The 25125-nt window shown below is 42.5% G+C and overlaps 2 protein-coding genes across 13 annotated transcripts; one reads left to right on the forward strand and one right to left on the reverse strand.

Annotated features, from left to right (window-relative positions):
* The first annotated feature begins 94 nt into the window (after window positions 1-94).
* HNRNPAB (heterogeneous nuclear ribonucleoprotein A/B) lies at window positions 95-24748 on the forward strand. 7 transcript variants are annotated; one of them, XM_009091411.4, is made up of 9 exons: window positions 95-246; window positions 360-641; window positions 3516-3684; window positions 3769-3927; window positions 4322-4453; window positions 6043-6151; window positions 6245-6397; window positions 6476-6560; window positions 24043-24748. In XM_009091411.4, exons 2-8 carry the CDS (start codon window positions 397-399, stop codon window positions 6544-6546), a joined length of 1038 nt encoding a protein of 345 aa, XP_009089659.2. In that variant the 5' UTR covers window positions 95-246; window positions 360-396; the 3' UTR covers window positions 6547-6560; window positions 24043-24748. The 7 variants fall into 7 exon arrangements, with proteins under 7 accessions (XP_009089659.2, XP_018770972.2, XP_018770971.2 ...); XM_018915427.3 differs by lacking the exon at window positions 24043-24748 and adding an exon at window positions 10057-10411; XM_018915426.3 differs by lacking the exon at window positions 24043-24748 and adding an exon at window positions 6817-7140.
* PHYKPL (5-phosphohydroxy-L-lysine phospho-lyase) lies at window positions 7133-17524 on the reverse strand. Of its 6 annotated transcripts, XR_007778732.1 has the most exons (14): window positions 17403-17524; window positions 15774-15892; window positions 14848-15007; window positions 14167-14241; window positions 13270-13378; window positions 13059-13175; window positions 12774-12856; window positions 12277-12502; window positions 11856-12010; window positions 11438-11514; window positions 11238-11327; window positions 10957-11087; window positions 10485-10541; window positions 7133-9333 (listed from the first exon to the last, which is right to left on the reverse strand). XR_007778732.1 is itself a non-coding variant. In XM_009091410.4 (12 exons), the coding sequence occupies exons 1-11, from the start codon at window positions 15826-15828 to the stop codon at window positions 10513-10515; spliced, it is 1209 nt and encodes a 402-aa protein (XP_009089658.2). In that variant the 5' UTR covers window positions 15829-15908; the 3' UTR covers window positions 7133-9333; window positions 10485-10512. The 6 variants fall into 6 exon arrangements, 4 of the variants coding, with proteins under 4 accessions (XP_009089658.2, XP_018770967.2, XP_030084975.2 ...); XM_009091410.4 differs by lacking the exons at window positions 11438-11514; window positions 17403-17524 and having other exon boundaries at window positions 13270-13357; window positions 15774-15908; XM_018915422.3 differs by lacking the exons at window positions 7133-9333; window positions 11438-11514; window positions 17403-17524 and adding an exon at window positions 10275-10379 and having other exon boundaries at window positions 13270-13357; window positions 15774-15908.
* Window positions 24749-25125: the final 377 nt, after the last annotated feature.

Raw genomic sequence — 25125 nt, forward strand, 5'->3', positions numbered from 1 at the left:
CTGAGTGACAGGCGGTGACATTCAATCAGAGCGCGCCTTGTTGCGGTGTGGCGCAGGCTCCGGCGGTATAAAAGCGGCCACGCGTCGCGGGCGCGGGCCCGAGTACGTGTCTGAGGGGGAGGCGGCGGTGGCGGTGGGGCCGGTGCGGAGCAGCCGCGGGGAGCGGGATCGGCTCCAGCACCAGTGCCGGGGCGGTTTTAATTAGACTTCGGTCAGCCCGGGTTTTATCGGGAGCGGATTTTAAAAGTGAGTACGAGCGGGATGGCGGCGGCGGGAAGGGGGAGGGGTGTGAGCGGACCGGATCAGACCGGCCCGGCCGGGGAGGAGCCGCCGCGCTGACCCGCGCTTGTCTCTCGTAGGCGTCTCTCGTCCCTCTGCCTCTGCGGACGGGGCACCATGTCGGAAGCAGAGCAGCAGCTGGCGGCCGGCGCCACCCAGAACGGGCACGAAGCGGCCGAGAGCGCCGGGGAGCAGCAGGCCGAGACCGGCGGGGCCGCTGCGGCGGCGGGAGCGGCAGGAGCAGCGGGAGCGGCGGCGGCGGCGGGAGCCGGCCCAGCGGCGGGAACAGCGGGCACGGCCGCCAGCCAGAATGGGGCCGAGGGCGATCAGATCAACGCCAGCAAGAACGAGGAGGACGCGGGGTAAGCGCGGGCGCCATGTGCGGAGCGCCGGGCCCGGCGCGGCCCTGCGGCGGCAGCGCCCCCGGCCTCACTCGGGCCGGCGGGGAGGGCGGCGGGAGCGGCCCCGCCGAGCCGGGGCCCTGCAGCACCAGCGCTTCCTTTGTTCTGGCGCTGCCTTTTGTTGGCGCCATGTGGCGGCTGGGGGAGGGGCGCCGAGCGGGGCTGTTGCCGTCTCACGCTGCAAAATGGAAGGGGATTTACCTCTCCCGCGTTTTCTTCATACTTTCCCTCTTTAGCGAGCGGGGCGGATGGAAGGAGTTGCTTTCTGTTGGGGGAGGGGGACTGGCTGAAACTTTGCGGGGATCGCATGGCCCATCGCCGCTGGCGTCGATGTAAATGTGAATGTTTTGTGTAAAGCATGTAAAAATAATCCTGGCCTTGGAAGACAGCGTTGATAATCTAAGTATTTTTTAAGGGAAGTAAAAGGAAATAAGCACCATTGAAATAATGCGCGGTGTGTTTAAATCGGTAAGAGCTATTTTGGTGTGCTACTTTGCAGCATTGTCAGAAAATGCCTTAAGTCTTGCAAGGGATTTCTGGGGTAGTCGGTGTAGTTTCGCTGTGCTTTGGTGGTGGAATTCTTGTGTATACAAGAGGGATTTCTTTCCTATCATAGTTGGTCTGTTCATAAACACGCGTAATTGACACTAACATTACCTAGCTATTTCTCAAGCAGTTCTTTGTTATTCAGGTTACCCCGTGTTTTTAATAGGAACTCCCTTTGTTACCGCTGAGCTCTGAACCAGAGGGTCATATCCCTTAGGTTAAACAGAACGCTGAAGCCAGTGTAGTAGATTCTTGACTATAAAGGAACGACTTACACTTGCACAGGCTTCCCACGAGCTGGGGCCGGATGTACTCTTTGCAGACACTAGAAGGATTGCGAACCTGGCCTTTTAGCTCGGATTTTTCTTAACTGTTTCTAGTATTTTGTGTTAAAAAAAGGGTGATGGTATTTTCCTTTCATGAACAGGAGGTGACAGGCTTCAGACCCAAATAGGTATGAAATGAAACTTCTTAGAAAAGCACTTATTCAGAGGGATTGACGTATGTGAAAAATGTAGTGCTGTCCAGGGCACTGATTTTACAATGACTTGTTATGAGCTAAAATAAGCTTCAGTTTAGCTGTACAAATACACTCAAAAGGGAAAAATGACTGTGTGTTACGGGGTGCAGTTGTCCAGTATGTGACCTCTGAAGGAAAAGCCAAATACTGGGGTTTTGTCTTAGTTTCAAAGGTTCAAAAGTTTTAAATATTGTGTTATTTAAATTAGGTATCAGTTTTTCCAGTTACAAAGCAAAGCACTGGAAATTGCAAAGTGTAACACATAGTGCTGCGGTGAGAGGTGAGTTTAGCATGTGGCAATGCCATAAAGCAGCCAAAGCTGCCTCCAGACAAATTCCTGTCACACCTCAATCTCTTGATTGTTCTGTAAGTGTGGTCAGCGGTGACAGGATGTGCTGTGGAAAGCCTGTCAGTCCGTACAGGTTAGAGCAGCCACAGTCAGCTGTTGGGATGGGAAGGAATCCCCCAAGCCCCTTTCTCTGCCCTAGTATTGAAAGGCTGAATAAAGTTCGCTAGGCCGTTCCTCCAAGGCTCTGCTGTAATGGCTGCAGGAAGCACACACTGTATTTGGACCCGGTGCTTCCTGCTGCACTCATCAAGAGTGCACAGCTTGGTCTGCTGAAAAAACTTGACCTCAGGAGATAAAGGGTATGATTTCACCGAGCTTAAGAAAAAAGGGAAAACCCCCCCCATAAGATGTGTGTCGTGTTCCCCCCCCCATGCCTCTTGTACATAAACGGATGCCGATTATTGCAAAGTTACACATAAGCACCAAAAGCCAATTTTATCTAAGCATAGTTGAATTTCTGAAGTGCTGCTACCTTCCAGTGTCAATCTAGGTTGCCTCCAAACAAGAGTAATGGCAACTTGAATTGCTTAGTCTATAGTTAGATAAAAAGGCTTGAGCGCTTTTAAAAGCTTAGTTTGTTACCTTGGAAACTACAAAAATAGAAAATGCAGCCATGTTATTAATGTTTTCATTTGAAGTGAAGCATTTGAAAAATGCCTTATTGCCTGCTATCACTGTTTTGTTTGTTAGCTTCACTTCTGTATTGTGCCTTGAATTTAGTTCCTTGAGCTAGATATCCTCCTTCAGAGGGTATCTGATGGGAAAGTGGGCAGGGAAGAACTGTATCCGCCCACTTGGAATTAAAGACTGAGCATGGAGAGACTCCTGTAGTACTGATGAAGGCAGAACTAGAGTCAGTAACTAAGCAGGAAGAAGTGCACAACACAGTAGCTGAGGCAGGTCCAAAGTCCCATCTGTTGTATGTGACTGTTATTGGAGGTCACAGATACCTGGACTAAAATTTTTACAGCTGTTTAACCAAAACCTAAGCTCAAATACTTTGCTTTTGATACCTTATTCTTTGCTGAATGCTTTCAGAGCAGTAGGAATGATCCTGAGTTCTTCGCAAAAACTGAGTTGGCAGTACTTGATAATCAATACTGCTTTCTTGCAAATTATAGAATACTTTCGTTAAGAACAAAAGTTACTGGCAAGGAATATTTCAGGCTATTCTTATTTTTTGTGTCTTTTAAACAATGGCAGGGTGCATTGTGGCATTCCCTCAGAAAGAGGGGGGAGAAGCCCACCCTTGTGCACTCTGTAATATCAGCAGCTTTTGACAAGATGCAGGTGTTGCCCTGGGAACTGACAGTCCTGTTCTGACAATGCTGCTGAGGTGTGTACCACTGAGCATCTTACTGCATGGGCTTTTCTCAGTGCTTCCCGAATCTGAATAGCTCTTCTCTCCTTGAAATTTCAGGAAGATGTTTGTTGGTGGCCTCAGTTGGGATACAAGCAAAAAAGACTTGAAAGATTACTTCACCAAATTTGGTGAGGTAACCGACTGTACGATAAAGATGGACCCTAACACAGGAAGATCCAGAGGCTTTGGATTTATTCTCTTCAAAGAACCTGGGAGTGTTGAAAAGGTGAATTTAAGCTAAATATTTTAGGTCTTTAACTTCTAGGGGAAACTTTTCAGCTTGAGTTAATCATACCAAACTGTCTTCTAGGTTCTGGAACAGAAAGAACACAGACTAGATGGACGACTAATTGATCCCAAGAAGGCCATGGCAATGAAAAAGGATCCAGTGAAGAAAATATTTGTTGGTGGGCTAAATCCAGAAGCTACAGAAGAGAAAATCAGGGAATACTTTGGAGAGTTTGGAGAGGTGTGTAATGGTATCTTAGTCAACTCTCCAGTTGCTGTTTAGTTTATTAATAATTTGCAAGTTTCAAAGTAAGCTAACTTCAGATGTATCAAGCCTTCTGTAACATCCAGAAGTTTCCCAACTTGAGAGCAAAGGTGGCACTTACTGCACTAGGTGCTTCCATTGCTAGTTAGAGACCCTTTTCTTAAAGCATTTTAGCTGATGTTAAAACCAGTTTGAAGAGTTGAAAATGGAAATCTTGGATCTGAAAGGCACTGTTAGCATAGAAAGGCTTGCAACTCTGGTGTTGCATAATATGCATAAAGAGAAAATTTACAGTTTTGCTGTCCCAGTTTCTGTGCATTTAACTGTTCATCTAAAACATGAATCTGAAAATAGTATTTCACATCTTCAGATTGAAGCAATTGAACTGCCAATGGATCCAAAGACCAACAAAAGGAGGGGGTTTGTGTTCATCACTTTCAAGGAAGAGGATCCAGTGAAGAAGGTTTTGGAGAAGAAATTCCATAACGTCAGTGGAAGCAAGGTAGAAACTCTGACTTGTAACTCTTTGCCCAAGGATTATACCTCTACATCTATAACCTGAAAAGGCTTTTGTAGACCTCTTGTGTCAAAGTACCAAATTTGCAATAAGGACAGCTTGAATTCTACCATAGCAGTGTTTTGCCCTAAGTTCTGTCACAGAGGCTAACAAAGCTCTTTGACAATACTTGTGGCTTTCATTGCTGGATTTTAGGGCCTTTTGTATATTAAGTATTTAATTGCATTCATTAAATATATGTGGAGAAGTTGGCCTGTGTAGCAGGGCAAGCCATTCCAGGAGGTAGATGCCTATTTTCAGCATAGAGCACTTGAATAAATGAAAGCCTTGCAAGCACCTGGCTGAAAGGGTCTGTGTCTGCTGAGGGGCAGCTTCTGCTTTCTTCTCTCGGAATTCCTTTCTGCAACCCCCTGCTCAAATCTTGTAATGTAAACCCACTACAAGGATCCAGAGTGTGTGTACACTTAGGGAAGCTTATGCTGGGTCAGCTGGTTATGGGAGTTACTGTAAGGGTGGTGTGAGTTGCTCTGACCAGCTGACTGCTCCTCTGAGGGAATAGCTAATAGAGGAGAGGCTCTTGGATCAACAAATGTAGAGGGACTGGAGGCAAATGATGTGTACTGGCTGGAGGTGTCCATGTTCCCTTGCTCTGAGGCCAGTGCTGACCACATAACTTCAGATGTCTGACTTGGATTGCATTTGGTTTAAGACTGATCTTGACACAGAACAGATTTTGGCAAACCTAATGCAGTGGGAAAGTCACTGGTTAGCAATGAAGTTTGTTTTCAGGAGAGATGAATGCCTAGATGCCAAGAGAGCTGAGAAATTTCTGTTTCATATCTATGATTTGTTTTTGTGTTATAGCCATAGATAATAAAAAGCAGATTACCTTGAAGGCCCTGTGGTAAAGAACTCCACGCCAGGCTTGCTCAGTTGCTGTTCCTTTTCAGCACAGTAGCTTTAATCTTGGACTGTGCACAGATCCAGGAACCTGGTGATTGCCTGACAGCTTGAACAGCAGCCTGGGAACCTGTCTTGGAAATGTCAGTTCTGGTTGCTTTTACCTGTTAGTATTTGATAAATGGTGATTTCAGGTGTTGGTAGGGGTGTGGTGCAGTCCATCCACATAGACAGTGTCTAGGGTGTACAATGGCTAGCAGGAAAACTCCTTTTTGTGCATTTCTCAGAATCCTTTTCATTCAGTGCAGGTCAGGTGAAGCAGTCTGATAGCAACAGCCTTGTTCTGGAGCTTGTGCCAGGTGAGAGGGCAGCCTTGTGGCTCCTGCAGGAGAGGTGACCTCAGCACCTCTTCCATGGTGAAATTGATGGTAGGGAATAGGCAGGATAAAATGCCCTGAGAGCAGTGGCCTCTTGGAAAGGCTGACAGGGATTTACCTTTGCCCAGGTGGCACAATAAATCAGATGGATGTGCATTAGTGCTGCTCACCTGACCAGGAGCACAGCACGTCCACCTCCTTTGCCTCCAGAGGAACCTCTGGCTTCTCCAGGTGCTCAGGTGGGGCCGTGCTGCTCTGAGACACTTTACAGACTCTTCCTTGTTTTTTTATTTGCAGTGTGAGATTAAGGTAGCACAGCCAAAAGAAGTGTACCAGCAGCAACAGTTCAGTAGTGGTGGAGGAAGAGGTAGCTATGGAGGAAGAGGCAGAGGTGGAAGAGGCGGTGGTAAGTACCACACACACTACTTTAGTATGGACACATTCTAAATAAGTTGTGTGTACTAAAATGGGATTTTGTGGATGGTTTTCCCTTCTATAGCTCAAAGTCAAAATTGGAATCAAGGTTATGGCAATTACTGGAACCAGGGTTATGGGAATCAAGGATACGGCTATCAGCAAGGTTATGGTGGCTATGGAGGCTATGATTATTCAGGATATGGGTATTATGGATATGGACCAGGCTATGATTACAGTAAGTAAAGAGAACTGTATTGGGTATAAGCAAGCATAACTAATTAGCAGTTTAATGCATTTGTTCTCTTGTTCATAGGTCAAGGCAGTGCAAATTATGGGAAGACACCAAGACGTGGTGGTCATCAGAATAACTACAAGCCATATTGATCAAACTTATTCAGGTATGCAGTGGCATGGTCTCTTTTGGAAAATGACTGCATAGGTTTTTGTATACAATGCTGTAGATGGATACTTCAGTTCTGTACCAAATTTAACTTTACAATAAATTTCTATGGCCTGTTAAATGTGCATCTTACTTGGAAGAGCTCCCTGGAAATGTTTTACATGTTTAATACTTACCAATAACTAGTTGTCTAGACAGTGTGGTGTGTAATTTTCAGCATTGCTGAAGATATTAATTAATGATTTTATTAATAGGTTAAACTGAAACTGATTTGAGGGTCTGCTTAAAGCTGCAGCTCTGCATCTAGGGACTGCCTCTTGGAGTTAACTATGGACTCTGCATTACTCCAGTTGTACAGAATGAGATGCATCTTAGGGAACCAGTGTCACTTTCCACCTTTTTATTTTGTATTGTTTTTGTGTCATACATTTCCTGTAATGGAAGTGTTAATTTTACTGTACTTTTTGGTACCTTTTTGGAATCTAATGTATTGTAAGGTATTTTACATGTGTTCTGATTCACCATGACATGGATATTGAAGCTATCCTAGCTTTTGAAATAAAAAAGGCGTAATCTAGTGTCTTGTGCCATTCTTCAGCTCATGTGATAGTAAAACACCAGTATCCTGTTCCCAGAACTTAGTTCATGGCAGTACCTTGATAGATTGAGTTGAGCTTAAATGTTTTTAATCTTAAAACTAGAAGGCTGTGTTGGTAGTTGTGCTCACTTGCAGCTTAAGTGGCAGCTAAAACTTGCTGGCCTGGAGGTTGTGGAGGAGAGCTCAGGTGAGAAGCCCCAGCTGTGGTGGGGCTGTGCTGGTGATGTGGTGGCTCTGCTCTAGGCAAGCACAGAGGCTCAGAGTAACTGGAGTGGTGTGTGCTTTGGGCTCTGCTAGGAGAAGCTGGAGCTGTAGGTTTCAGGTAGGGCTTGGGAGTCTGGACAGCACTGCAGGAGGGAGCCAAGAGGTGTTCAAGAAGCTGGCTGCACTTCCTCCATATTTCACTGTCTTGAGTCTGAGACTGTTCTGCAAGTTGCTAATAGGCTGTATATAACTGCCTTGAACGGCAGGTTGGACAGACATTCAATTACCAATGCAAAGTCTGAATTTTTGCAGCCTTTTTGTATAATAGAAAAGGCTAAAAGAACTTCCACTGCAGTTGTGGGTGGAAAAAACCATCTCTTTCTCTAGAGATGAGTGACCAGCTAGAAATACTCTCCTTTTTTGACTTTACTGTTAGTTTAATGCTATTTTAAGGCAATAACTGTCATGTGATTTGCCTGTCTTGTTGCAGAATATAAGTAGCAAGTTCTACTGCACAAAGTAAACTTCTAATCTTTGTTGCAGTGATCAATTTGATATTAATCTCATTTTAAAGCTAAAATCTGGCAATATGTTTTTCTTGTAACAAATTCTCTTTGAAAAAGTAACCCCTGGAAGTGGAATCAAACCAAGTAACTAAGACAAGAAACAAACACATGTAACTAATGACCTTTCCAGTTTTTTTAACAAGGGGTGCAGCTATTTCTGCATGGACTATAATCTGCTGCTCCCTGCTGGTTGTCCTTGAAAAGAAAAACTTGCTTGTAAGTTTAGAAGTCTGTAAGATTCTTCTGGTGTTAGGTGGAAGTCTTTTGAGTATTGAAAAAAAAATCAGTTTTTAAATCTTATAGCTGACAACTTTACAGCTGGACCATGATACCTCCAGCCTGACACACTTGCAAATAAAAAACCACTGAAACAAATGAGTACAGTATTTAGAAGTATTACTGTCTCAAGATTTAAAATTTAAATACTTTATTACATACTTTAAATATTTTTTCTGTGAAATAAGGTGTAGCAGAACATTTTTCTAGCAAGCACTTGGCCCTCCAGTGGGAAAATTGCATGGTACCAGGACCATTGTGCTGCAGTCCTGGCTAGTAGTGTCCTAGCAAGAGTTTGTCAGCTGGTGTTGTTGTGGTGGTTTTTGTAAGTAGGTGCTCAGGTAATGCTTCCTTAACAGGTGATGTGGCCTTAGGCAGGAACTGAGGATACTGGTACTTAAATGCAGAGCTGGCTTTTCCCTTTCTTCTTTGCATGAAAAGTTTGTGATACAAAGAACTGCCTGGTGAAAGTAAAGGCTTGTACACAAGGTTGTTGCTTATGGCTGTAAACTACTCTAAATTTACTAATCCTACTTGGATATTTCTTGAGGACAGACTGTGTTTGTAAGAAGTGGTTTGGGAGCCATAGCCCTCAGCTGTCTATTCCTCTTGTGTTTGATGTCAGGAATTTGGAACTGAAGTTTTTGACTTAACCTGGTGGCTTGAGAGTGTTTGTTGAATCTAGTGCTATTTAGGGACCTTGTTCTGACACTGGCTGCTGAAACTCATCAGAGTCCTGGGAAGGACTGGGTGTACTGGCACCTGGAATGGTGTTTGCATAGGTAGCTGAAGACTTGAAAATATCAGAACATCCATTGGCTCATCCTAATATGAAAAAGTCATAACCTGAAAGTACATAAATCTAGCAAATGTATTTTGTAGTGGCCATTAGAAAAACCCTCCTTTATAATCAGTTTTAAATAAAAGCTAATTCCACACTGCCAGAGTTGAGACAAGCTCTTGTAAAATTTATTTCTCCTAGAGCTTTTACTAAAAACATGATAAATGAAAACAGAAAAATCAAAGGTGACTTATCTGGTCTAAGACATGCTAGGATAAAGATTAAATGTGCATTATTATAGTAGAATAATGTTTCTTAGTAGTAGATCTTGAACATTGTTTGAAACCTATGGAAAGAAAATAATGTTATGGGTTTTATTTTGTAAAAGTATCATTAAAAGAAATTACTTCATTGCCTCATTTTCGCTTACATTATATGTAAGTGTCTTACTAGTACTGTACTTAGTAAGAGGCTTTTTGCATTCTTGGTTTTCTGTAGAAAATAAAGGCATTTTTCTTGCTTAGTTTAGATCACAGATAAGTACATTAAGTCATTAGGCCTCTAATTTGCACTGGCACTGTTCAGTAATCTTTCTGTTCCTAAGAATAAGTAGTATAAACAGTTGTATGTCTTTCCATTAACTTGCTAAATAAAATATTAACACATTCTCTTGTGCCTGCTATACTAATATACACTGAACTAAAACCATATTTCTCCTTAGCTCAGGGCCATAGCACTGTGAATCTCATGGTGGTTGAGGCCACTACTGATTACACTGCTCACACTGATCATGTTAGGTGCATTCCTGCCCAGCTATCCAGAGTTCTACTAAACATGTGGGTGTCTTTAAGTCAGAGTAGTTTGAAGAAGTACTAAGTGTACAAAGGGTGTTGTTACCAAGGTGTTAACTGTAAGTGTACATGTGCTCATGGGTGTGCCGCAAACTAAGTTGCAGCTAGATGTTCTCTTGGCAACCTACTGAGGGACCTCAACAGATGAAGACATAACAAGGCTCTGAAGACTTAACAAGACCAATCTTACTCTGATTCCCACAAACTTTTGAGTCTAGGGGTAAATGGATCCTGAAGGATGAGATGCCAGCTGTGAACCTGAAATGACACTTAAGGGGAGATCTGCTGAGAAGTGGTTATGCAGCCTGGAGCAGCTTCTGGCTGGAGCCTGAAGGCACTGAGCAGCAAGCAGAAAAGCTGTTTGTGGATGTGCAGTCATTTGCATGCTGTAGAGACAGTCATGTCTGGGACATGTTGGCCCTTGCTTACAACAAGTGATGCATACAGTGTTACTGGGAGTGTCAGACTGATGGAGGGCAGTTGTGAATGCTGGATGTACACAAATGGTCCATGCCTGGAGATTCCCAGAAATTCCTGCAAACTTTGAGTAAAAGCATCTCTGAGGAAGCTTTATTCTGACAGTGCTTGTGAAGTTATGTTTAGGAAGTTGGCTTTTAAATAGTACGGTGTGGCTATAGGTAAATACCTGCTCAGGTGGAACAAATAGCTGTTTTCTATTGGTTCAGACATTCTTTTTCCATATCTGGAGAGAAAATAAGCAACAACTTAGAAAAGCCATGACTGTGTGACATTTTTTACACTAACTTTCTTAGTGCTAAAAGTATAGAAGTTGTATAAAAAGCTAAGCAGCAAAAGCACATAGATTACAGCTTTCAGGAACATGGGGACATGTTTTACAGATTCTGCTTGTTTGGATAAGCTAAACACTTAAACCTCAGCCAGAGCAAAGCCACTTTAAAAGGCACCCGCATTTGCAGAGGTAGTAGTTTTGTTGGAGAACTTCACAGAATAACTGAGGAGGGAAGGCTATGTGCTAGGCATTTACCATCTTGGCTCTATTTTAGCACTTCTGAAAATCAGGCTCAGTAGCTCAGCATTGTCTTCAAGAAAGTTCACAAACCACCCACTATTTTTGAAGGTTTTGATCATTTTTTTACCTGTTAGTATTTTGTCAATTGTCTCCACAACAAATTTTGCATTCTCCATATTAAAACACATTGGGGGCTTGAATTTCAGCACATTTCTTCCTGGCCCATCTGTACTCAGTAGAATACATTTTTCTTTAAGTCTGGAAAGAGCAATAAATAAGAATTACATTTACCTCTGCATGTAGCTCAGAAAAACTTCCAACACTACCCTGCAGGATGTCACACAATGCCTTTCTACACTGACTGGTTTTGGTTTTGGCCAGTTGGTTGTGTTTTAGCAACTCCTGTACCTTGTTATTAGATCCTCTGCTTCTGCTGTGGCTGGAGTCCTTTCTGCTTGGTCCTTGACTAAGTCCACTCCAATGAATAAGCCACAACCTCTGTAAAAGAAATAAAACCACTCAGTCTGTCAGTGTCAGAGGAAGGAACTACAAGTGAACTAAAAAACTGAGGTTTTTTTAGCACCAGACCTTTACTGCATGAGAATTACCTGATGTTTGGCTACTGTTAGAAAAAGGTTTTGCTGTTCTGAAGAAATGTGGTAATACAGACTTCTGTCTCCTCACGCTGGCAGAGCAGGACAGGACACATGTTAAGTATGTTTTCCATCTAGTTCATCACTTCTGTACCCTGTGCACTTGAACTTTGAGTTCAAACAGCAGTTTGAACAGTAGCAGTTGGAGCAGTTCAACAGTTTTAGCAGCTAATAAATTGAATAAACAGTAGTGGCCCAGAGTGGAAAAGTTTCTGAGACTTCTGATCAGCTCAAGTTTGTTTTACTAAATTGTACAGGATGCTCTTTATTTTTGCTGAAAACACAAAATTTTTATTAATTTCTGAAAACAACATCTGTTGGAAGGACTTAACCAAAGAGAAAGCAGCTAAAAATGTAAATAATACACTGATACCTGACATCACCAATGATGGGATGCTTGAGTTGCTGCTCCTTGAGTGTCTTCATCAAGAAGTTGCCTACCTCTGTGGCATGAGCCTGAAGGTGTTCCTTCTCAATTACATCCAACACAGCTAATCCAATGGCACATGAAACAGGGTTCCCACCAAACTGAGCCCAGGAAAGGAACACACAGAGCCATGGAAAGGGAAGAAAGATGAAATAATGTCAGTGAAAGTGTAGGCTCAAATACAAGGAGCATATTATTACTTTCATCAGATGAAGCCAATACAGAGTCACAGACTAGAAACATAGAAATAGTACAGTGACACAGTTCCTCTTCAGTTACTGTGTGGTAAATACTAATAAAAACACAGCATGAGTATCTAATTTTAATCCTTAGGCTCCTTTACAGAAGTGGGCAGCTGTTCACTTACTGTATTAAAATACTCCACTCCTGTGGCCGCAAATGCTTCTGCAATTTCTTTTGTTGTTGCTACACAAGCAAGTGGGTGCCCATTTCCTATTGGCTTCCCCATAGTGACAATATCAGGTATAAAATCTTCTCCCTGAAGCTGGAATGCCCAGAAGTGCTCGCCAACCCTACCAAAGCCAACTTGAATTTCATCAGCAATAAATACACCTCCTGCTTTGTGCACATGCCTGTAACAAAACAGATTTATTGTCTCTTAAAAGGAAGGAGTAGATAGCATTTACTGTTTAGGAACATGCAGAAAGTGTTACTTTGCAAACTTTGAGGAAACAAACATATACAAGCCTGTATTGCATACTGTGGGTTTACAAGCAGATCTTTGCCATATACAAAGCTGACATTTTAACATGAAGGCTTGGGTAATTTCCTACCAATGCTTCAGCAGGCAGAGAATTATCTATTTACCAAATATGTTAAAAAAGATAATGAATGACCACTTACTCTGCAACCTTCTGAAAATATCCTGCTGGGGGAATGATTTGACCACCAACACTTGGTAGAGATTCAACAAAAAATGCAGCAATCTAAAACACAGCATATAATGTTTGAACACATTATAGAAAGTTGTGGAGCAAGCTCTTTGTCCTTAGATGGTTTTTGACTATTAATGGGATCTTTACTTTTTCACAAGTCCATACCACTTAGTTTAGTAACTCTGAATTGTACTTAATGTCAGGCACATTCATTTCTATGACAAGACAAACAGTTAAGGAAATGATATCTTACCTTTCTGCCTCTCTTATGTGCATGCTCAATAATATTTTTTACTTCATCAGCATAGGCTGTTACTGGATCTTCATGGTCTTCTCTGTAAAGTCCTCTGTATGTGTCTGGAACAGGAGCCTATGCAAAGGAATAATATCCTACATTCAGTATATCATAAAAACAACTTCACTCAATTGACAAGTAATTGATAGGTATAGGCTGAAGTACATACCACATGGACCCATTCCTTTTGTCCTTCTAGATTTCTGAATTTATATGGGCTTATGTCAATCAAAGATGTCAGATGTCCATGGTAAGCACTTAAAAAACAATTGGCAGAACTAAACAGTAATTTCCTCAGTATCAAAAATTCTTTAATATTAGCATTCCAATAGTAAAAAGTAGCCAGCTGCTATCACCTGGTAGGAAATTCAGTAACTTAAGCTGAGAACAGCTCTACAATTTCTTTTCTATCAATAAGCTTAGTACTATTTGGATTTTTTTTTTTTTTTTCAATCTAAAGGATGCAGGGGGACAGGACTTAGCACTGCACCAGTGACTGGAATCACAGCAGGGGACACGTGAGCAGTATCACAAGATTGCAGAATGGAAGGGCCTATTTCTGAATATCCTCCAACAATGGAGTATCCAGTGACTGTAGGCATCCTGTTCTAATATTTAAGTCCCTTCATGGCAAAAGACTTTTTTTTTTCCTATGTCTCATCAAAATTCCTCAAGTTTGAACTTAACATCTGAGGTATTTTTTCCTGTCACCATACATCTTCACGCCTGGCTCCCATCTTTTTTTGCTCCTTCCCATGAGACAGTTGTAGTTGCAGTGAGCTTTATCTGGCTGTCCCTTGCAGCTGGACAAACCCAGCCCCTCTCACTGCTGTGGCTCCTTTCCCATCGTGGCAGGCCACTGATGGCCTCCTTCCAGTGTGTCAACAGCTGTCAAGTACTGGAGAGCCCAACCACAGCTCTCAGGGCTGGGCTGACAAATACTCAACAGGGGGAAAAATTTCCTCAGCTTCCTGGTTACAGTCTTTCTACTACAGGAGGATTTCAGAAATGCTCTGACCGTGGGCCAAAACTGAGCCTTGTACCCCCAAACTGCCGATGTACTCACTGGTCTAAAACGATCACGTCCTCGTGTTTTGTGTACTGCCGTGCCAGTCGCAGGGCAAGGTCGTTGGCTTCAGACCTACCATGGAAAAATTCAGTAATTGTTTCATTGTGGATATCTTGAGTTTTGAAATCTAACCTCCCTTGCACTGCTCTTTGTGTCTGCAGAGAACAGACAGAACTTGATGCATGTTATGCACAAATTCCTTAGTAATCAGCACTCACTAGGTAGGACTGTTCACCAGAACAGAATCCGTCTGAAAAAGCCAGAGTACAGGAACTAGAGTACAGGAACTACTTTCTGAGAAACAATTTGGCTTTTTTTTTGTCTTTCAGATGAAGTTTGGTTAAGAATATGTACACACACACACCCCCCCGCCCCAAGCAATGCATTGGTACATTTAATTTTGAGAATAACTGTCAAGTCAGAAGACAAATCAGACAAGAAACTAATAAAGCAAATATTTCCATTACTGTTTTGAGGTCCAAGGTCTTACAAATAGAATAAAACCCTTCTTAAATAAAGCACAAGTTTCTTTCCCAGGTCAAGAGCTTGCAGAACCAGACCCATGTCTTTGTCAGTATCTGTCATCCACACCAGAAACTGGTTGTTGATAAGAAAGTGTGTACTTGTCTGTATACACCTAGTAAAGCCCCTGTATCAATTCTAATGTACCCAACTTACCCAGAATTCAAAAAATAGAAGATGCATAATTTCTCAGGTAGTGTTTTTGAAAGTCTCTCTGCATAATCAACCAAGTTGTCATGAAGGTAACGAGAATTTGTATTTAACAATTGATTCTGTTCATGGGCTGCCTTTACTATATCAGGGTGACAGTGCCCAACTGCAAGAGAATGTCGAGAGTGATTTGAGAGTTCTTCATATTACCCATGGTGTTTATTCACACGCCAGCTTAACACTTACATTTCTCTAATAGTACAGAGATCTTATCAGTAGGGCCTTAATAGTGGTACATCTTGTAAAAACATTTTTGTGCTCCTCAGAAGGTTTGAAGTGCACCCCACTGTATTTAAGGTTTGTAGTTAGTACTGGAAATTGATATGCTAAAACAAATAGTGTCTGATTTGATGCTTGGATTTAGGCATTGACACAGTTCAGGAGTTTGGGAAGGAGCAGGTAAGCTTTACTATCAAAGAATTACTAGCCCTGGTAGGGGTTAGGTTAGAGAGATTTCAAATCCTGTAAGAAAGCAGCAGTCACTTAAATATACACAGCTAAAGCACTACACTGAGCAGTGGTTCTGTGACTGTACACTTAATAGTAACTTTTACAAAACCCACAAAATGTCACTTGTTCATTTTACAGTGAGGTGCTTTACTTGAGTTTCCATGGAAAAAAATCTGTATGCTTTAGACACATTTCTAGGAAGACAGGACAGGAAGCAAGTCTGGAAATCACATTCACACACCCAAATTCAAGAACACTGTAATTCCCCAAACTACATGCTCAAGAAAGTTTCCTTCCACTTTTCCAATGAAACACCCCCTCTCCCAGCACAGTGCAACTGCAGTAAAAGTACTGATTGTTCTTTGTTCTGCTTAAAAAAAGCATAGCTTCAAATAACATCCAGAGCCATGACTTTAGCTTACCATGAGCCACGTTGTTTATGCAGTCAAGGTACTGTCTCCCATTCTCATCATACATATACTGGCCTTTTGCCTTCGTGATCTTCACTGGATCATTAGGAAAAAACAACTTGCAAGAAGAGCTATGACAAGCATCAGAAAACAAAATATCTTAGTGAGTTTAGTTTATCCTACCGGTAAAAGGCATTTCTCCTGTTTGTTGGCACAGTCATCTGGGTTTTGGCCCCTAAACCAAAGGCCTTGCACTCAAATTTCTTAGATTACCAGGAAAAAAGCCCACTCCACACCTGAAAATCCTACTCTAGGGTCCAGCCAAAGCAGTAGGACTCACCTCTACAGCTTCATGCTGACTTAAGTGCAATTCCTTACTGTCTGTGCTGTCTGCCCTTACTGTTCTTTTTTGTCTCTTACTTTGTGCTATGTTCTTTTTATTATTCTCATTATGTTCTTGCTATTCCTGCCAACATCCTGATTTTCCAGTTTGTTGCAGGAGATTGTTACAGCTTCACAAACCATAGCTAGAACACCGAGTGATTTTATAAGTCTGGGCTTACTTAAGTACATTTGTTTCACTTTTTAAATGAATTGACAAACAAGTAAAATGGAAACACATTTGCCTAAGTGGGAATTACAGAGATTTGAGGCTGAAGGGCAATGCCAAACTTCCATACTTCATTTAGGAAAAGATGGCTTATACAGAAATAATTTGACAATAAATACAAAGCCATTTTCAAATGCATGACAAAGGACAATGGTGAAGTAAGAAAGTGCTTCATTATCCCTCCCAGTAGGTATCTCGATACTTTCTCTGTGAGTTGGCAAAACAGCTGGGGTTTTTTGTAAGCTTCTCCTAACTGTTCAAAACATGCCAAGAAAGTGCTTGCAGAGGCTAGGTCTCTGTTGCCAGTGGCAGGGCAAATCAGTTAGATAAAGATATGATACCCAGTGTAGCATTTTTCAGGTGCATGTAACTAGCATAATTCTAATTTCAGCATTTACTTTCAGCCCAACTCTTGTATTTATACAGCACATAAAAGTTGCTAAGGATTTGAATATATATGATACGCAAATGTTCCCTCAGTTAAAGAAAAGAGTTTTGTTGCCATACTTGGTGATGGTCTATAGAGTTAAGACTTTGTTTAGGCTGGTTGAAACACCACCGGTAATGGAAAGTTTAGAACTGAGTCTTGTCCCTCATTCTGTCAAAAAGAGCAGACGTTTGTTGTTAATTCCATCACGGTTTTGGTATAATTAGTTTCCTAAAAGACAGGCTATAATAGTGGCTGAGCCAGAACCTCGCCTGGCCCAGCAGGGCTTCAGCTCCAGCCGTGCCTCCGCCGGGCTCGCAGAAAACGCTTTCTAAGCAGTTTAGACTCTAAACAGGCGCCCTCGGTATCATACGGGTTTTACAGTGCAGTTTCGTAATCCCCCTCCTTAAGAAAGGCTAATTCCTGTTAATTACAGGCGCGCACCGGGCTGTGCGGGCGCGGCGCTCCGGCGCTGCCGCCGCTTCCAGCCCGGGTGCGATGGCGCTGCCGCCGGGCGGGGCCCGCGGCTCGGCCCCGCTCCCGGCCACGTCCGGCGGCAGCGCCCGCCCGGCCCCGGCCCCGGCTCCGCGCCCGCAGCACTCACCCGACGAGCTGCCGCCGCAGGGCCAGAGTCTGCTGCCGGGAGCGCGGCTGTGCCGCCCGCATGGCCGCCGAGCCGCCCGCGGGCCGGCAGCGAGCGAGGGGAAGGGAGGGAGCGAGGGAGGAAGGGAGGGAAGGAGTGGCCGCCTCCCGCGGGGGCCGGGCCGGAGGGGAGGGGAGGGGCGGCAGCGGCGCAGGGACGCGGGCACTGCCCGGCCGGAGCGCCCGGCGCAGCCCCGGCGGCTCCCGGAGCACGGAGCGGCAGCGGGGCCGGCAGCGGGGCAGGAGCTCACCCAGGGACCCGGCGGGTGGGGCAGCGCTTCCCTCCCAGGCAGGAGTGGGACAGATGGGGACAGGCTGATCCTTAAACCGCACACCCCAGGGCTTCACACTGCTGGGGTTCATCCAGCCCCTCACCCCACCCACCTCGGAGGGAGGAACGGGCTTTCAGGATTAGTACAGCTATAGCACTTTTTGTTTGAAATACACGTTGAAGAAGTTTCTTTTATAGTTGAAAATAATTAAGCGGGTAGCACTGAAATAATTCTTCCACATCCGTGTTAAAGCAGAGGTAAACCCAGCCTCTTACATGTTGTAGCCCTGTGTTTGGTTGGTGGCAGACAGGTGGACACCTGACTGACTCCTTCAGAGCCAATCCTAAACAAAGCAGGTAATAGTTAGGATTAAAAGAGGAAATGCTGTCAATCAGATTAGAATGATCTTTCTTCCATTACTGTTTGACTGGAATAACCTAAAGAAAAATAGGATAAAGAACCAGAAAGGAGGTTCTGTGATGGATTGAGTTCTGCTACTGCAGGTGTATCCCATAGCCAAGTTCATCAACTTTTCCAGTTTGATTCTAGAAGATGACACATTTTTTTTTTCCTTCCAAATACATGTTCACATTCTTTTGGTTTAAACTGACAAATAGCTTTTAAAAACTCTAGAAAAACAGAACTGATAATTTTAAAACTACAGTGGCAGACTTTGCTCACTAGATACAGCCACCAATAATTATCTCTAGCAGCAATTACTTGATGAACACAGGAGCAGTTTAAATTTTGTGCAATATGGAGAATGCAAAACCAAATTGCTATGTACTTAAAGTTAGGCTGAACTTAGTCTAAGTCCATTGTTTCATAAGGGTCAGGTTTTAAGTAATAAAAGACAGTGGAGAAAAAAATTAATATTGGCTGTTAATCTTTATTTGAACTCTTGTCTGGTTAAGATATTTACTAGCTATTTATAATAACAACCTGAACATTTACAATTTGGAAAGTTTACTCTTGGTTACAAATGCAGAGTTCATTATACATATTCACACAATTGTAAAAGTAATCTGTACAGAGAGACCATTTTTTAAAATCTAGTCATTGCTTTTATTAAAAAAAGCACAAGAAAAAAAGCTTTTTAGGTCTCAATGTAATGTATTGTCCATTACAGCTTTAAACTAGAAATACATGATGCAGTACTAATTAATACCATTTTAACATGTTAAAACAATGGATAAGAAATACTGTTATTAATGCCTTCATTTTTAAAGTAGTTGTTCCCCAAAGAAGAGTAAATAGAATACTTTTCGTGGCACATACATGATCAAAAGTCACAAAAAGTTTGCAAATGGAGATGTTAAGTACATTTTCTGTAATTTTAATATCTATATATTTCTTTTCAAAGGTCATATACAGAGATTTAGCCAGTTTTGTATAAAATACCATGTAAATACATTCAAAACTCATTTTTGGCAAGCTGCAAACACACAAACAGCCCTTTCTCCTCTGAACAGCCTCCCTGGAGTGATGCAACCACTAAATAAGGGGCACTTGCATAACGTGGTAGAGGATTAAGCTCTATTGACATAATTTCAAAACAAATATGGACAGATAAGGCACATGTTGGATTATTTTTCTAAATTGTATACACAGTTGAGATACCAGCAGGTACAGTTTCTCAAATGCTTGTGTACACACCAGTTTTGTATCATTTCTGTTTCCAGAGTCATGGAATGCAGCAAAGCAGGGAACTCTCAGTTTTGACTGTGGTATTTGTGCAGAACATTCTTCATATTCAGTATTTTTGATAGTTTTTAAGATAGCAGAAAAAGAAACCCAAGCTGAAACTCAAAAAGCTGTTATGAAATTGTTTATAAAGCTACAGTCTGTGAAACAAACCAGCAAACACAACAGGCTCCAGCTCTCATTAACACTGATGGCAGCTTAGGACCTTTCCTACTAAATTTACAAGTTCAGTGGATATCATGGGTACTTTTGCTTTGAAAAACCAGACTGTAATTTTTTAATGTAATTGCAGAAATACAAGTTTGATAAGCACTCACCTACACTTAATAAATTCCTATCAAATGAACTTTTTAAATACAGTGTTAACCATGATAATAAAAAACAGCAGATGAGATCAGTGTCATTTACAGATGCTTGTGTCACCTCCTTTTAAAGTTTTTGTTCACTAATATCTAAGTTATGTAAGTAACCACACAAGTGAGCTGACACAGAAGTGAGCTAATTGTTCCATGCCTTGAAGGCAACTTCTAGCAGAACTTAACAAAACAGGAATTAATTGTTTGTCCTAAATAATAGGAAAACCACAAATGTTACTAATATATTTCTTACTCCACTCTCTTGTCAATAATTCAACTTCTTATGCATGGAAAACTTGTGTTTCCCAGCCTTGCTGTGGTTTCCCCCAGGCTCTCTACAGTAGTATACAATAATGTCATCTATTCAGTCCTTCCTCCATTCATATCTAAGTGACAGATTTTCAGCACTGACTTTAGCTGCAGGTTACACAACAGTCACACATCCCTTGTCTTGTGCCATCTCATGGGACACCAGCAGATGGCAAATTTGCAGTAGTTCACCTGGGGATGTGAAAGTACTAAAACCAGTTTTTAGCTTAAAAATCTAAATTATCACAAGGGAAAAAAAAGTTTAGGAAATGGGTTTTTTTACTCACTGGTTTGCTTCAGTCTGTAATAGATTCCCCCAGGTGGAGCTCTGGAGTATTTCAAACTGAGCTAATTAAGGTCAGGTCCAGTGCAGTGCCAGGGACATGGTTAAAAGGCAGGTGAGTGCAGTAAGTGACACTGAGACTGGACTAACTAGAGTGACCGGTTTCTCTCTGTCCCTTTATTTTTTAAAAAAACCCAAAACAACCCACTATTGCAAAGGATCTAGAAATGTGCTTACATAAATGCTGTCCTGGAAAGTTGCCAGGTTCTGTGTGTGCCACAGGGATTGCCTTGGCAAGTTAGAGTGTCACAGGCCTTTAGAATTTATCCATATGTGTAACTTCTCACTTGAAAATCTCCTGGTTAAACCTCTGCAAGGCTGGCTGTGCTGCTCAGCATGCAGCCTGTCCTGAACAGGAAAAAAGCAGGAATTTCAAATTAAACAAAGCAAAACTGAGGTTCTTTCCACCTCTGGACACTCCTTCCTCTGCTAGAGCAGATTGGAACCAAGCTCCTGATCTGAATTCAGCCACATACCTGCACTATTTGTCCAGGATGAGTGGTTTGGGGACATTTAAATTTTTATATCTTAATCATTTGTAGTTACTCATATTTCGCATATCTTAGAGAGAAATCTGTTGCCTACAAAGAAAATAATTCAGAGCTTCCATGCTCAGAATTTTAAAATTAGAAATGCGTCAGGAAACCTACAACAGGTAGATTATATGTGTGCAATGCTGTAAATTATCTGGGCAACAGAGAATTTACAAATATGTGTCCCAATATCTGGGACTGAAAAAAACGTGAGAACACAGTTGTATTTCCCAAGAAAGAAATATTAGATTTGGGGAAAAAAAAATTCTATCCATGCACTCCTGGTTTTACAAGTATCTATTCAAACTTTTAGAGTTACACAAAAGTCAGGTGTGCTGTAAATTAAGAGACACTGTCACAGCACAAAATTAGCATAAAATTTATTTGTATTTTAAAAAGTCTCCTCTAGAGGGCAGCATTGAACCAGCATTCACCTTTATAATGCACATTTTACATTGACAGGCCAGGGCAGTTATTTACCATTATGAGAAAGCTGGAAACCTTATGGCATCTTAATAGTTTAATTAATTTTTATTAATTATTTTAATCAGTTGTGCATTGCAACGTGTGAGTTCTTGCATTCTTGCCCAAGACCTGCTGTATTTGGCTGAGTGCCAAACAAAAACTTTACCCAGAGTAGTAGTTACTATTACAGTCTTAAAACCACAGGTATCATTTCCATGGATTACTTTGCATCGTTGCATGGGATGTCTTAAACTGCTGAAACCTCCCACATGTTTTGCTGGTTTGCTTAAGGATTTCAAATGCTGAATTTATGAAATTACAGAAGACCAAAAGCTCATCTAAATATTTTATGTATTGGTTTCCTAAAAAGAAAACACACCAAAAAGTCACCATTAAAAGAAACATTCTTATTTTCAAATACACAGGAGAAAAATCCATACAGAAATAAATTCATCACCATGATATATACAGGAAGTGTCAGGAGCAGTGCATACAGGAGAGGTGACTCCCCATGGGAATAAAACAAAGCATGTGGCAATGTCTTGATTATGATGTTTTTAAACTAAAATATTGATGAATTGACACTTGGGAACAATTCCAGTTTGGGGTCAGATGAGGATTTCTCTGCCACCTGTTTTGCAATCCAAAAAAAATTTCACTGGCCAAGCCATGACTGATCTGCAAAACTCCTAATTAATCACATTTGTCCCCATGAGAACAGCCAAATTACTGGGTTCATGCTCTGGCATGGTTCCTGTCGAGCTGTCAAGCTGTGCAGTTACACACATGGGGTTTTTTTTTGCCTTATTGCCTTCTTCCCCAAATCCATCCTCCCCAGAGGCTTTAGGGAGTGCTCCCATACTCAGCTGGGTGCAGCATCAGCACTCCTGGAGCACCAGCACTGACACAGCCACAGCCAGCAGCAGCTCCAGCTCAGTCACAGAGTGCACTTGCTGTGTGACACAGCAAGGCAGCCCTGCCTGCAGAGCTTTGGGGCTGAAAAACCTTTTAGTGGTCTCAAGAGAGTTCTTGTGCCCTTATGGTTCAGTTTGGGAACTCTGCTTCCAGAACCCATTGGGCTACAGTGGTGTTAAGAGAGGGGATGTTGGTGGTGACTGGAAAGATGGTCACTAGCTACAGTTTGACATGGAAGAAGCCTTACAGAAAACTGTGTGTCCTCTGCAGCCCTAACCTCATGGAAAGCACCATGCAGTTAAATTAGAGGCAGGAATTTTGTTTTGTCAACTAAAAACCAAAAATATATCTGTCTGAGTTTCAGGTTCCCCCAATATAAGTAACTTCAGTGTTACCCAGAATGTCTATTAATGAATCTATGAAGTTACACCAAATATTTTAGTGATCAAGAAGAGTCAGTGGCTCAGTCTCAGCCTGACCCACATTTCATAAGCATTAGCAGCCTCTCTGTCAATCATATTCATTGCTGCTGACATATAGTGGTAACATTCAGCTGCTTTTTGGAATTGCTGTAAAGCAGTCTCAGATTCTTTCAAACCAGAGGGGAAAACAAAAGAAGAGAGATTTCCTGGGGGAAAAACTCCCTAAGCTTTGTGAAAGGCTGAGATCATGACTGAGTTTTGAGCAAGGCTGCCAGTACTATCTAGAAGTAAAATTTGTCTTTGTGAGCTATTCACAAAGTATTCAGAAAGACCCACATAAACATTTTCATATGGAAGGAGAAAATAATCAACTGATCTGGCATGAATTTGCAGAGCAAAGCACATCTTTTCAACTCTCTGCAGTAAGATCATGACTGCTCTGTATTTAACAACTGCTCTTCTAAATATGTTTGTGTGTAAGGCACATGGAAGTATAAACAAATTTCCTCTTAGGCTCTGTGTAATTAGTACAAAACCCAACAGTTTCTCTAATAAAGTCTGTTGATCTGAATGATATGATTGATAATCACACAATGGCTGGGCTTGGAACAGCCTTTAAAGGTGATGGAGGTCCAGCTCTGTGCCGTGGGCAGGGAACCAGGGACACTGTTCAGAATCTAAAGGCCAAATGCACCAATCTCAGCTGGGGACCAGGCAGGACTTCAGGTGCCAGTGAGAGCCCTGCTGGGGGCTCCACTCCCTCCTCTCCATGGGGCTCTGCTCCTTTGGTGATGAGGGCTTGGTAGAGTGGATGTACCACTCCCAAGGAGTGGGGACAGTTCCAGGAGACCTACTGGTTCCTCAGATGAGTTCCTCATAGCCAAAGTGGCAGCAGTGTGCAGCAGGATCCCTGCCTGCCAGCATTCCTTTGGGAGTGGCAGCAGCAGGAGTCCAGAGGAGCCTCTGCACCTGAGCAGTGAGTCCAATGTCCTGAAGACTCCTGAGTGGCTGCACGTGCAGAGATGATCTTTGAACATGCAGAACCAAGGGTCTTTGCCTGGGAACTTCCAAAGAGGATCACAAAAAGGTTTGGGAGCTGAGCTGCAGCACTGGTGGGGATGGATACAGCTGTGCTAGAGTGGCAATTCCAGCCTTCCTCCACTACAAACAAATGGCTTGGGTGCTGTGGCAGCAGAGGCTCTGTGCTGGGAGGGGGATGGTGGCCTTGCAGAGTGGTGAGAGGGTAAAGCACTATTCTGGTATTCTGTATCAATGTTTTGCAGGCCTGGCAGTGGTCACAGTTGATGCCTACAACAAGCACTGGATATTCCACAAGTTGAAGACGGAATACTGACTTGTTTACCTGAAGATAATAGGACTTCGGGGTATTTCCTCAGAGAAAATATAAATTTTAATATAATTTCATAAGCTTTGGAGGTTAGCTTGTCTTGTAGCTTCAGTGATATCAAACTTCTTCAAGTAGGAGCTAGATAGAAAGCTGTTTAGTTTTTGCCAGCGTATGTAAAACAAGACTTTTCTATCTGCATTGTAGATTGTTTGTGGACACTTCCAGATTCTTGTGCTTTCTGCAGTCATTCTGGGGACTGAACTCTCATTGATATTGAAAGAGGTTCCATGAACACGACATGTGCAGGAATTTGAGTGTAGAAGCCCACAGTGTGGTTTGGAATAGTGAACTGCTCTTAGTTTGGAGATGACTGGGGGAGATGGGAAAAGCAACTGTACATTAAGGGAACAATTTCAAATCTTCCTGGTGACATCAATGAGAGATTTGCCTTCAACCTTTCACAGAAAATTTTTTAGCTTTAATTTGGGATATTAAAGGGGTTTTTCAAAAGCACTAAAGGCCAGTGGAAGCTTGTTAGCTGCTCCTTATGCCTTTAAAAACCCCTACACCAAAAGTGATAGCCGAGAACATGAAATGGAAGTAAATAAAATGCATTTTCATTGCTGTTTTGAGTTACATAATTGTTGTTTCTTGATTTGTTAGTTGGTCTGAATTTAACATGGATTTAATCTGTATGGTGACCAAGGAAACGGTGAGTAACTGCTAGAGATGCCAAGTACAGCCACAAAGCCAGTGGTGTGTAGGTGTAGCCCCTGAGCAGCCAACCAGGTACAAATGCACTGCCCACAGCCCTGAGGCTGTGTCACCTCCCCTGAGCTTGGTGGCCATTCCAGCACTGACCAGCACAGAGCACAGGCTCACCCTGACTCCTGGGATAAACTTCAGGACACCTGGAACCAGCTGCGAACTGTCACCAGGCATCACCCTACCTGTGTGGAGCACAAAGCACACTCCCACTGTTCACAATATTGGAGCAGGACCTCCAGCACTAGGTCAG

This window comes from Serinus canaria, chromosome 13 (assembly GCF_022539315.1).
Source record: "Serinus canaria isolate serCan28SL12 chromosome 13, serCan2020, whole genome shotgun sequence".
Classification (NCBI taxonomy): domain Eukaryota; kingdom Metazoa; phylum Chordata; class Aves; order Passeriformes; family Fringillidae; genus Serinus; species Serinus canaria.

Coding starts and splice junctions, on each gene's coding strand:
- PHYKPL (XM_030229114.2), bottom strand. CDS start 17,464: ATGCGGGCGGCACAGCCGCGCTCCCGGCAGCAGACTCTGGCCCTGCGG. Junction 13,176..13,269: donor AAAAGGAATGGGTCCATGTG/GTATGTACTTCA, acceptor TCCTTTGCATAG/GCTCCTGTTCCAGACACATA. Junction 11,088..11,237: donor GCAGAGGATCTAATAACAAG/GTACAGGAGTTG, acceptor TGCTCTTTCCAG/ACTTAAAGAAAAATGTATTC.
- HNRNPAB (XM_009091411.4), top strand. CDS start 397: ATGTCGGAAGCAGAGCAGCAGCTGGCGGCCGGCGCCACCCAGAACGGG. Junction 6,152..6,244: donor CAGAGGTGGAAGAGGCGGTG/GTAAGTACCACA, acceptor TCCCTTCTATAG/CTCAAAGTCAAAATTGGAAT. Junction 6,398..6,475: donor TGGACCAGGCTATGATTACA/GTAAGTAAAGAG, acceptor TCTTGTTCATAG/GTCAAGGCAGTGCAAATTAT.